The sequence below is a fragment of the Dendropsophus ebraccatus genome, chromosome 8 (genome assembly GCF_027789765.1).
Source record: "Dendropsophus ebraccatus isolate aDenEbr1 chromosome 8, aDenEbr1.pat, whole genome shotgun sequence".
Lineage (NCBI taxonomy): Eukaryota > Metazoa > Chordata > Amphibia > Anura > Hylidae > Dendropsophus > Dendropsophus ebraccatus.
The window spans coordinates 55,358,070-55,370,589 of record NC_091461.1 but is presented as its reverse complement, the minus strand read 5'-3'; the positions used below and the strand labels follow the sequence as shown (position 1 = coordinate 55,370,589).

At 44.2% G+C, this 12,520-nt stretch overlaps 1 protein-coding gene across 1 annotated transcript; it reads right to left on the bottom strand.

Moving 5' to 3' along the window:
* Positions 1–4,670: 4,670 nt before the first annotated feature.
* Positions 4,671–12,300, bottom strand: LOC138799358 (chromo domain-containing protein cec-1-like). The gene is made up of 16 exons (XM_069980409.1): positions 12,279–12,300; positions 11,085–11,123; positions 10,574–10,624; positions 10,275–10,325; positions 9,938–9,976; positions 9,491–9,529; positions 9,371–9,397; positions 8,356–8,394; positions 7,893–7,943; positions 7,706–7,753; positions 6,783–6,833; positions 6,606–6,647; positions 6,176–6,226; positions 5,835–5,864; positions 5,316–5,363; positions 4,671–4,769 (listed from the first exon to the last, which is right to left on the bottom strand). The coding sequence occupies exons 2-15, from the start codon at positions 11,105–11,107 to the stop codon at positions 5,318–5,320; spliced, it is 588 nt and encodes a 195-aa protein (XP_069836510.1). The 5' UTR covers positions 11,108–11,123; positions 12,279–12,300; the 3' UTR covers positions 4,671–4,769; positions 5,316–5,317.
* Between the last annotated feature and the right edge of the window lie 220 nt (positions 12,301–12,520).

Here is a 12,520-nt window from a genome sequence, read left to right as displayed (position 1 = left end):
GATACTTACCAGGCCTGTATCGGTGAGTTCAGGGATGATAGCGCTGTGGTAAGATCACTAGTGTCAGTGGCCCCAGGGATACAACAAGCAGCTATTATTCCTGAACTCACCGGGTGCCAGATGGGAAATACTCACAGGCTGCTCCTGCGGTGTAGATGGTCATCAGGAGGTGGTGGGTTCTGATGCCAGCCGGACATTGGAGGATGCCCAGTCAAGTTCTGATGGATGTTAATTTGCCTACGTATGCTATGGGCACCTCCTCCTTTAGACTCCTACTGATGTTTAAAGGAGTCTTCACCTGATGTTAAAGGGGTCCTCCTTTTTCCCACTTGAGGCAAATAAACACCAATGATTTGAATGGCGCCTCATTTACCTTTTGATGTTAAAGTGGTTATCTGGGGAGCTGAGCGGGCATTTCCTTTCCTCTCTCACCGGCATCTCACTTCCAGTTTGGTGACATCTCATCCTGACAACTTCTGGCCTGGCACAGAGGTGGCAAACTGAGGTGGGAGATCAGGTACTATGGTGTAATTGTCACATGTAAGTGAAACCAGTCCCGCCGGTAGTGGCCAATGTATACACAATGATGGAATATGGCGTGCACATTGGCTACCACTGGTTTCACCCTCATGTGACAATCGCAGCCCAGTACTTGCCCCACTGTCTCAGCCCGCTGCCTTAATGCCAAGTCAGATAGTGTAGAATGAGAAGACACCAAACCAGAAGAGAGACAAAAGGAAAGGTAATGTCTTCTAGCTCCCTAGCTAACTTATCTAAGGCGCCTCCTCCAGACCCCTAAAGATGTTTACGGGAGTCTTCTTCCCCTTTTATTGATGTTATGTGGGGCATCCTCCTCCCCATTTGAGGCAAATGAATCCCCCCTGATGGTAATGGCGCCTCATTTTCCTTTAGGTGTTAAGGGCGCCTCCTCCAGACCCCTACAGGTATTTAAGGGAGTCTTCGCCCCCCTTTTTCTGATGTTAAAGGGGGCCTCCTCCCTTTTTGAGGCAAATGAATCCACCTGATGGTTAATGGCGCCTCATTTGCCTCTAGGTGTTAAAGGAGTTATCTGAGGAGCTGAGCAGGCATTTCCTTTCCTCTCTCACCGGCATCTCACTTCCAGTTTGGTGACATCTCATCCTGACAACTTCTCACCTGGCACAGAGGTGGCGGCTGAGGTGGGAGATCAGGGACTATGGGGTGATCGCCACATGTGGGTGAAACCAGTCCCTCCGGTAGTGGCCAATGTATACACAATGATGGAATATGGCGTGTACATTGGCTACCACTGGTTTCACCCTCATGTGACAATCGCAGCACAGTACCTGCCCCACTGTCTCAGCCCGCTGCCTTTATGCCAAGTCAGATAGTGTAGAATGAGAAGACACCAAACCGGAGGAGACACAAAAGGAAAGGTAATGTCTTCTAGCTCCCTAGCTAACTTATCTAAGGCGCCTCCTCCAGACCCCTACAGGTGTTTAAGGGGATCTTCTCCCCTTTTTCTGATGTTGAAGGGGGCCTCCTCCTCCCCAATTGAGGCAAATGTTCCCCCTGATGGTTAATGGCGCCTCATTTGCCTCTTGGTGTTACAATGGTTATCTAAGGAGCTGAGCAGGCATTTCCTTTCCTCTCTCACCGGCATCTCACTTCCAGTTTGGTGACATCTCATCCTGACAACTTCTGACCTGGCACAGAGATGGCGGACTGAGGTGGGAGATCAGGGACTATGGGGTGATCGCCAGATGTGGGTGAAACCAGTCCCTCCGGTAGTGGCCAATGTATACACAATGATGGAATATGGCGTGTACATTGGCTACCACTGGTTTCACCCTCATGTGACAATCACAGCCCAGTACCTGCCCCACTGACTCCGCCCGCTGCCTTTATGCCGAGTCAGATAGTGTAGAATGAGAAGACACCAAACCGGAGGAGAGACAAAAGGAAAGGTAATGTCATCTAGCTCCCTAGCTAACTTATCTAAGGCGCCTCCTCCAGACCCCTACAGGTGTTTAAGGGGATCTTCTCCCCTTTTTCTGATGTTGAAGGGGGCCTCCTCCTCCCCAATTGAGGCAAATGTTCCCCCTGATGGTTAATGGCGCCTCATTTGCCTCTTGGTGTTACAATAGTTATCTAAGGAGCTGAGCAGGCATTTCCTTTCCTCTCTCACCGGCATCTCACTTCCAGTTTGGTGACATCTCATCCTGACAACTTCTGACCTGGCACAGAGATGGCGGACTGAGGTGGGAGATCAGGGACTATGGGGTGATCGCCAGATGTGGGTGAAACCAGTCCCTCCGGTAGTGGCCAATGTATACACAATGATGGAATATGGCGTGTGCATTGGCTACCACTGGTTTCACCCTCATGTGACAATCACAGCCCAGTACCTGCCCCACTGACTCCGCCCGCTGCCTTTATGCCGAGTCAGATAGTGTAGAATGAGAAGACACCAAACCGGAGGAGAGACAAAAGGAAAGGTAATGTCTTCTAGCTCCCTAGCTAACTTATCTAAGGCGCCTCCTCTAGACCCCTACAGGTGTTTAAGGGGATCTTCTCCCCTTTTTCTGATGTTGAAGGGGGCCTCCTCCTCCCCAATTGAGGCAAATGTTCCCCCTGATGGTTAATGGCGCCTCATTTGCCTCTTGGTGTTACAATAGTTATCTAAGGAGCTGAGCAGGCATTTCCTTTCCTCTCTCACCGGCATCTCACTTCCAGTTTGGTGACATCTCATCCTGACAACTTCTGACCTGGCACAGAGATGGCGGACTGAGGTGGGAGATCAGGGACTATGGGGTGATCGCCAGATGTGGGTGAAACCAGTCCCTCCGGTAGTGGCCAATGTATACACAATGATGGAATATGGCGTGTACATTGGCTACCACTGGTTTTACCCTCATGTGACAATCGCAGCACAGTACCTGCCCCACTGTCTCAGCCCGCTGCCTTTATGCCAAGTCAGATAGTGTAGAATGAGAAGACACCAAACCGGAGGAGACACAAAAGGAAAGGTAATGTCTTCTAGCTCCCTAGCTAACTTATCTAAGGCGCCTCCTCCAGACCCCTACAGGTGTTTAAGGGGATCTTCTCCCCTTTTTCTGATGTTGAAGGGGGCCTCCTCCTCCCCAATTGAGGCAAATGTTCCCCCTGATGGTTAATGGCGCCTCATTTGCCTCTTGGTGTTACAATGGTTATCTAAGGAGCTGAGCAGGCATTTCCTTTCCTCTCTCACCGGCATCTCACTTCCAGTTTGGTGACATCTCATCCTGACAACTTCTGACCTGGCACAGAGATGGCGGACTGAGGTGGGAGATCAGGGACTATGGGGTGATCGCCAGATGTGGGTGAAACCAGTCCCTCCGGTAGTGGCCAATGTATACACAATGATGGAATATGGCGTGTACATTGGCTACCACTGGTTTCACCCTCATGTGACAATCACAGCCCAGTACCTGCCCCACTGACTCCGCCCGCTGCCTTTATGCCAAGTCAGATAGTGTAGAATGAGAAGACACCAAACCGGAGGAGAGACAAAAGGAAAGGTAATGTCTTCTAGCTCCCTAGCTAACTTATCTAAGGCGCCTCCTCCAGACCCCTACAGGTGTTTAAGGGGATCTTCTCCCCTTTTTCTGATGTTGAAGGGGGCCTCCTCCTCCCCAATTGAGGCAAATGTTCCCCCTGATGGTTAATGGCGCCTCATTTGCCTCTTGGTGTTACAATAGTTATCTAAGGAGCTGAGCAGGCATTTCCTTTCCTCTCTCACCGGCATCTCACTTCCAGTTTGGTGACATCTCATCCTGACAACTTCTGACCTGGCACAGAGATGGCGGACTGAGGTGGGAGATCAGGGACTATGGGGTGATCGCCAGATGTGGGTGAAACCAGTCCCTCCGGTAGTGGCCAATGTATACACAATGATGGAATATGGCGTGTACATTGGCTACCACTGGTTTTACCCTCATGTGACAATCGCAGCACAGTACCTGCCCCACTGTCTCAGCCCGCTGCCTTTATGCCAAGTCAGATAGTGTAGAATGAAAAGACACCAAACTAGAGGAGAGACAAAAGGAAAGGTAATGTCTTCTAGCTCCCTAGCTAACTGATCTAAGGCGCCTCCTCCAAACCCCTACAGGTGTTTAAGGGGATCTTCTCCTCCAGATATTGATTTTAAACAGGGCCTCCTCCTGCCCCCTATGAGGCAAATAAATCCTCCTGCTTTTAATGGCACCTTATTTGCCTACAGATGTAAAGGGCGCCTCCTCCAGACTCCTACAGATGTTAAGGGAGTCTTCTACTCCTTTTACTGATGTTATATGGGGCCTCTCACTCCCCATTTAAGGCAAATGACTCCTCCTGATTTTAATGGCGCCTCATTTGCCTCTTTATGTTAAGGGCGCCTCCTCCAGACTCCTCAGGATATTTAAGGGAGTCTTTTCCCTCTTTTACTGATGTTAACGGGGGCCTCCTCCTTCCCATTTGAAGCAAGTGAACCCCCTGTTGTTATTGGCGCCTCACTTGCCCATAGATGTTAACGGCGCCTCCTCCTCCAGACAGCTCCTGATGGTATGGGTGTCTTCTCCTCCAGACAGCTCCTGATGGTATGGGTGTCTTCTCCTCCAGACAGCTCCTGATGGTATGGGTGTCTTCTCCTCCAGACAGCTCCTGATGGTATGGGTGTCTTCTCCTCCAGACAGCTCCTGATGGTATGGGTGTCTTCTCCTCCAGACAGCTCCTGATGGTACGAGTGTCTTACGCAGCTGGCGCGGTCTTACCTACATTAGAGGTAAAAATTGGAACAAAGTGTTACAATGATATAAACATGATACTGTTATAACATTAATAATAATCACAGTTTTCATGTATAAGCTCCACATTAAAATGCAATCAGTATAAGGCTATGTTCACACAATGTAAGTTGTGAAGTAATCACAGCCGAAAATCGGCAACAACAGCCGTGATTACTACAGAACTTACATTGTGCTGCAGCTGAGGGAATCCCAGCTGGAGTGTATACACATCCCTAATGGCGCCGCAAAAACGGACATGTCAGCTTTCTGTGGCCGCTATTCATTGGACCTGACATGAGAACCTGTCAGTGCACACAATGGAGCACGCTCCATTGTGTGCAGCGGGGAATTCGGAAGCGGGCGAACACTGTTGCGCCCGCATCCGAATTCAGCGGCAGTGAAGATCATCCGTCCGGTACTGCAGTTCTGGCTGGGATGATCTTCTCTGACACCGGCCGCTGTCTCCAGCTGTGGGAACATGGCCTAAAAGTGATCTGCAGCCTAAGGTGTGATTAGATTTTGGTTACTCACCTTTACTGATCTTCGGTGCCGCAGCAGCAGCAGAACAGCGCCCACAGTCTATAGGGGAAAGAGAAAACCAGCATGAAGTTTAGAGATCTGACCCGTCTCTTGGGGACACAGCAGTGATGGGAGAATAGACTTTCCACTGAGGAGAAGGGCATCAGCGCTATCCTAGTGGGTGGGATACAGGGGGACTGTGGTGGCACTATGTAGCTTATTTGGTGGTATTAGGTACATGACGCCTTTGTGGGGTATTATACTGTAAGTAAATCATAAAATAATAATAATAAAATAATATATATTGATCATATGAAGGTTTTAAGTGCACCAAAATATCAGCCAGTAAAGCATCTAGAATGAACCCCTTATGCTGCTATACTGTGTGTCTTTTTTGCTGGCTGTGTGTGTTAGGCTGCACCCGAGTAGGGCTGTACCCAAATAACAAGGATAGAAAACGGGGAACAATGATGGAGCGTTTCATCCCATAGCCGCATGTTATCATGTTAATGTGTTATGGCTTGTACTTACCTGGATAGGATGGATCTTCTGCTGCTGCTTCTGCTGAGGAGAAATGACCAAGAAATGGTCAGAAATAAATGGTTAGTGTAAGGCCACCGGGATCACAGAGCACATTATAAGGAAACTATAGAAAGGAAATGTATTCTTGTAGCCGGACATCAGCTCCTAGATAAAGAGATCCCATCTGCCTTTGTTTTACCAACACAAAGGTATGTAATTTATAGGACAGGTTTGTTGGTATTGATGGAGATAGAGAAATATCATCCACCTCCAACTAGAGCGCCCCCTGTCCTCTCTATGCAGTATAGTAAATACAAGCAATCCCATGTATATAGACTCTGATTCCTCACCTAGGGATGACGATGGTCTTCTCTTCCTCCTCCTCCTCTTCGTCATCTTCTCTGTATATTGAACATAAATCAACTCATATATTAATATACAGTTAATTTATACATGATAAGGTTTATTATAAAAGAGGGGACTGCAAACCTAGATCTGATTTTTCTAAACACTCCCTGGAATAGGACCCTAGACAACCTGTTTATGTCAGATACTTCCATTTTTTAGTGTTCTGAGCAACGTAATGGAAAGACAGGGTAAAAAGATCTACACTCTTCTGTTTTAGAAATATGGAAATATATAATATGATATGTGATAGGATTCCAACTAGAGCCCCCCCCCCCCCCCCCCACTATCCTGTCCTCTCATTGCACCCCTCCCTGTGTAAGATGTAAGGAAAGCCTATCTATGCATTCACAGTTATATTCTTTGATTTCTCACCTCGGGATGTCTTCGGCCGCCTCTTCTTCCTCCTCTTCCTCGCTGTACATACAAATACATTGTTATTGGGGATTTTACAGAGTTTTGATTAGGGAGTTTATAAACACTGATGGACTCATATATCAAACCATAGAATGCAGAAGGATGATTTCAGCTCTGCTAGTTCCTCATACTTACATGATGGTCTCCAGGCGAGGGATCCATAAGCATGATGGATACTTGGAAGGTCTGTAATAGAGAAAATATGTGTGTTAGGGATTATGGATACTCTAATGTGATTGAAACTTCCAGTAAATCTTATATCTTATGATGGCTCTATAAAACATGAATTATAACCCCATTTTTAAATAACCTCTTGCACTCACTGTTTTTGCCTCAACGCTGTCAACACTGTCAGATCTAACATTTAGCATTTTCCCATTCCTCTATGTTCATTATGTGCAGGTTTCTGCATGTGATATTCTTAGCTCCTGCCACATAACCCAAAACTAAAAATCGAATTTTTTTAGGGACCGTGTCAGTTTTGGAGTGGATCTAAAGAGGTCTGTATGTTAGAAACACCTATAAATCACCTCATTTTATAAACTTCTCTATTTATTCAGTATGACGTTGAGGAAGTTTATTGACTTTTTAGACGTTTCACAGAAACTAAAGGGGTAATCCAGCGCTACAAAAATATGGCCACTTTCTTCCTGAGACAGCACCACTCTTGTCTCCAGTTTGGGTTTTGTAACTCAGGTCCATTGAAGTCAATGGAGCTTAATTGCAAACAACACCTGAACTGGAGACAAGAATGGTTCTGGCTCTTGAAGAAAGTGGCCATATTTTTGTAGCGTTGGATAAAGCAACTCCCCTCCCTGTGCAGGATGGCAATGGTGCGTTTACACAGACAGATTTATCTGACAGATCTTTAAAGCCAAAACCAGGAACAGACTATAAACAGGGATCAGGTCATAAAGGAAAGACTGAGATCTATCCTCATTTCAAATCCATTTCTGGCTTTGGCTTCCAAAATCTGTCAGATAAATCTTTCTGTGTAAACGCACCCTAAGGAAAGGCCTATGTATGCATTTACAACATTATATTATTTGATCCCTTACCTGGGGATGTCCTCGGCCGCCTCTTCTTCCTCTTCCTCCTCTTCCTCGCTGTACGTATGACATAGAACAGTTTGTTTTATACAGAGTTTTGATTGGGCAGTTTATAAACATTGATCATAATAGAATTGTACATTAAACCACAAAATGCAGAAGTATGACTTCAGGTCTGCTACTTCCTTATACTTACATGATGGTCTCCAGGCGAGGGATCCATGAGCTCTGTGGATACTTGGATCTTCTGTAATAGAGAATATATGTATGGTTGAGGTAATAGATACTTAATCCTGTTTGAAACTTTTAACAGAAAATGTCATATGTTGTGATATCTCAATAAAAACATGATTTATGGGCGTAACGTTAAAAATACGTCTGTATATTTACCTCAAAATAGTGTGTGAAATACCCTTAGGATGTTTATTGACCCTTTAGGTGTTTCACAGAAATTAAAGGAAATTGAGGCAGACGCAACATTAAAAATTTCTATTTTCTTCCATTATTTTCTAATAATTTCTCAGTGACATCTTCATTGCTGACTTTCTGGAGCACAAGGGACACTTTGATCGCTTTTTAGTCATTTTTTTATATGGTGAGACAATAAAAAAAAAAACTACTGACACATTTCCCAGATAGGAGCATTGTGCGATAGATACCTGAACTTCCAAGGTGTAGTCATCACTGCTCTCCTCCATCTATTACATGAAAAGAAAGGAATAAAAAATATTATGTATTATAAGGGGGTAATAGTCACTTCTCCGAGGCTGCACATTAAGGAGGTTTTATAAAACTCAATAAAATGGAAACCCACTGGCCCAGATTTATTAAAGCATGGATTTTTAGACAGGACAAACTTAGATGGAGCGACCCAGATGCCCCAGATTTATCCCAGTGTATCATGCTGATCAGGGCATTTCTAGGCCTGAATTTCTGTCCCTGTGCTCCAAACCTTCAAACCCAGATGTAGTGAGGTAGAATGGCAGAGAGGGAGCAGTCAGTTCCCCGATCTGCCACTCACTCACAGGATGCTGACACTTCAGGCCTGTAGCCTATGATCTGCCAGGATGCCATCCCCCTCCCAACCATTCCTTTTGGAGGGCATTGTGCTGGTGGTGATATATGGTTCGGGTCTCTGTATGGTCAGCTGGATGCTTATTCTGGTGTATGATTTGGCAATTCCGCCGTTTATTCTGGATAGCATTATATTGATGACCAGGACTTATGCACTTTGCACTTTAGACATATGTTTTGGTATTGGGCTCAGGATGCATGAATTGTAATTGAATACATTGCTTACCCCTTGCATATACAGTGTATCATTAATTAAGTATTTTGTTCTGGTCCCTTCATCTTGTTAAGTGTCCTTTTGTGTTCATGTTTTTATGGGATGATTTGGGAATCATGCATTAATAATTAATACATTGAAAATTTTGGTTGTCATTTAAAGGGTAATTTTTTGGGATTTTATCATCAAAAAACTCTATTCAATTGCGATACGTGAGTATACCTATAGTCTAAGTTCACACAACGTATAAATTCATTCAACAACGGTCGTAGTTGCAGATTTGCCACTAGGCCGTTATTTATTGGATTTGCTGATCACTTTAATTGCTATGGAATCCGGTCCGGTGTCTATACACACTGTACAATATCTTACTATGAGATACTTACAGCCACTCCTCGTTGTCTTCATCGTCGCTGTAAGTGACAGAATAGAGAAGACAGTGAGAACCCAACACACAATAAACACTCACCCATTCATTGTACAATATTTTACTATGAGATCCTTACTCCAAATCCAGAATCTCCTCCTCCAGGTCTTCATCGCTCCTGTTAGTGACAGAATAGAGAAGATAGTGAGAACTAGAGATGAGTGAATTGCTCATCTACACAAAGCAAAGCTCTTTGTTTGATCAGCACTTCGCTCATCATGCCACCAGCCTTTTACCGCTGCTCCGCTCACTGCCAGTCCACCCCGGGTGTCAGGGAAAAGCTGGATCCAATCCTTGGAAACTGGGAGAAGTTTCCCAGGATTGAATGCAGCTTTTCCCGACGCCCTGGGAGGAGTGTCAGGGAGCGGAGCAGCGCTGAAGGGCTGGTGGCTTGATAAGCAGAGCGCTGATCAATCTAGGCACTTCGCTTTGTTTATATGAGCAATTCGCTCATCTCTAGTAAGAACCCAACACACAATAAAGACTCATTCATTCATTGCATAATATTTCCCTATGAGATACTTACTCCACATCCAGAATGTCCTCCTCCAGGTCTTCTTCACTCCTGTAAGTGACAGAGTAGAGAAGATAGTGAGAACCCAACACACAATAAAGACTCATTCATTCATTGTACAATATTTTACTAGAGATCCTTACTCTACAACTAACCTGTAACTCAGGTCCATTGAAGTCAATGGAGCCTAATTGCAAACCACAACTAAACTGGAGACAAGAGCGTTGCTGGCTCTTGAAGAAAGTGGCCATGTTTTTGTAGCGCTGGATAAAGCAACTCCCCTCCCTGTGCAGGATAGTAAGGAAAGCCTATCTATGCATTCACAACATTATATTATTTGATCCCTTACCTGGGGATGTCCTCGGCCGCCTCCTCTTCCTCCTCTTCCTCCTCTTCCTCGCTGTACGTATAACATAGAACAGCTTGTTTTATACTTGTTTTTGATTGGGCAGTTTATAAACATTGATCATAATAGAATTGTAAATATGCAAAATAAGAGTCAGTGGAGTCTCGGTTGCGAGTCTCAAAACACGGTAGCCAGATCTCTCTAGCCTGTTGCCACGGGGTGCCTCCATGATGGGGAGAATTGTACATCAAACCACAGAATACAGAAGTATAATTTCAGCTCTGCTACTTCCTTATACTTACATGATGGTCTCCAGGCGAGGGATCCATGAGCTCTGTGGATACTTGGATCTTCTGTAATAGAGAATACTTTATACTTCTGTAATAGTTGATACTTTATACTTTAAACTTTATAGATACTTTATCCTGTTTGAAACTTAGAACAGAAAATGTCATATGTTGTGATATCTCAATAAAAACATGATTCATGGCTGTAACATTCAAAATACGGGTGTATAATAACCTCACAATTGTGTGTGAAATACCCTTAGGAAGTTTATTGACCCTTTAGGTGTTTCACAGAAATTAAAGCAAATCGAGGCAGACACAACATTAAAAAATTTGATTTTTTTTTTCTGCCACATTTTCTATTTTCTTCCATTCTTTCTAGTAATTTCTGAGTGACATCTTCATTGCTGCCTTTCTGGAGCACATGGGACACTTTGATCGCTTTTTAGTCATTTTTTTATATGGTGAGAGAATCAAAAAAAACTACTGACACATTTCCCAGATAGGAGCATTGTGCGATAGATACCTGAACTTCCAAGGTGTAGTCATCACTGCTCTCCTCCATCTATTACATGAAAAGAAAGGAATAAAAAATATTACGTATTATAAGGGGGTAATAGTCACTTCTCCGAGGCTGCACATTAAGGAGGTTTTATCAAACTCAATAAAATGGAAACCCACTGGCCCAGATTTATTAAAACATGGATTTTTAGACAGGACAAACTTAGATGGAGCGACCCAGATGCCCCAGATTTATCCCAGTGTATCATGCTGATCAGGGCATTTCTAGGCCTGAATTTCTGTCCCTGTGCTCCAAATCTTCAAACCCAGATGTAGTGAGGTAGAATGGCAGAGAGGGAGCGGTCAGTTCCCCGATCTGCCACTCACTCACAGGATGCTGACACTTCAGGCCTGTAGCCTATGATCTGCCAGGATGCCATCCCCCTCCAAACCACTCCTTTTGGAGGGCATTGTGCTGGTGGGGATATATGGTTCGGGTCTCTGTATGGTCAGCTGGATGCTTATTCTTGTGTATGATTTGGCAATTCCGCCGTTTTTTCGGGATACCTATATATTGTTGACCAGGACTTATGCACTTTACACTTTAGACATATGTTTTGGTATTGGGCTCAGGATGCATGAATTGTAATTGAATACATTGCTTACCCCTTGCATTTACAGTGTATCATATTTTGTTCTGGTCCCTTCATCTTGTTAAGTGTCCTTTTGTGTTCATGTTTTTATGAGATTATATGGGAATCATGCATTAATAATTAATACATTGAAAATTTTGGTTGTCATTTAAAGGTAATTGTTTTGGATTTTATCATCAAAAAACTCTATTCAAATGCGATACGTGAGATTACTTACAGCCACTCCTCGTATGTCTTCATCGTTTTACAGTGTCTCTTTAGACATATGTTTTGGTATTGGGCTGCAGGATGTCATGAATTGTAATTGAATACATCTGCTTATTCCCCTTGCATTTACAGCTGTATCATATTTTGTTCTGAGATACTTACAGCCACTCCTCCTTCTTCATCTTGTTATTCAGTGTCCTTTTGTGTTCATGTTAGTTAGTTATGAGATTCATATGGGCAATCATGCATTAATAATGTAATACATTGAAAATTTTGGTTGTCATTTAGCAAGGGTAATTGTTTTGGATTTTATCATCAAAAAACTACTATTCAGAATGCGATACGTGAGAGATACTTACAGCCACTCCTCGTTGTCTTCATCGTTGGCTGTAAGTGACAGATAGTAGAGAAGACCAGCTGTAGAACAGCTTGTTTTATACTTGTTTTTGATTGGGCAGTTTATAAACATTGATCATAATAGAATTGTAAATATGCAAAATAAGAGTCAGTGGAGTCTCGGTTGCGAGTCTCAAAACACGGTAGCCAGATCTCTCTAGCCTGTTGCCACGGGGTGCCCTCCATGATGGGGAGAATTGTACAT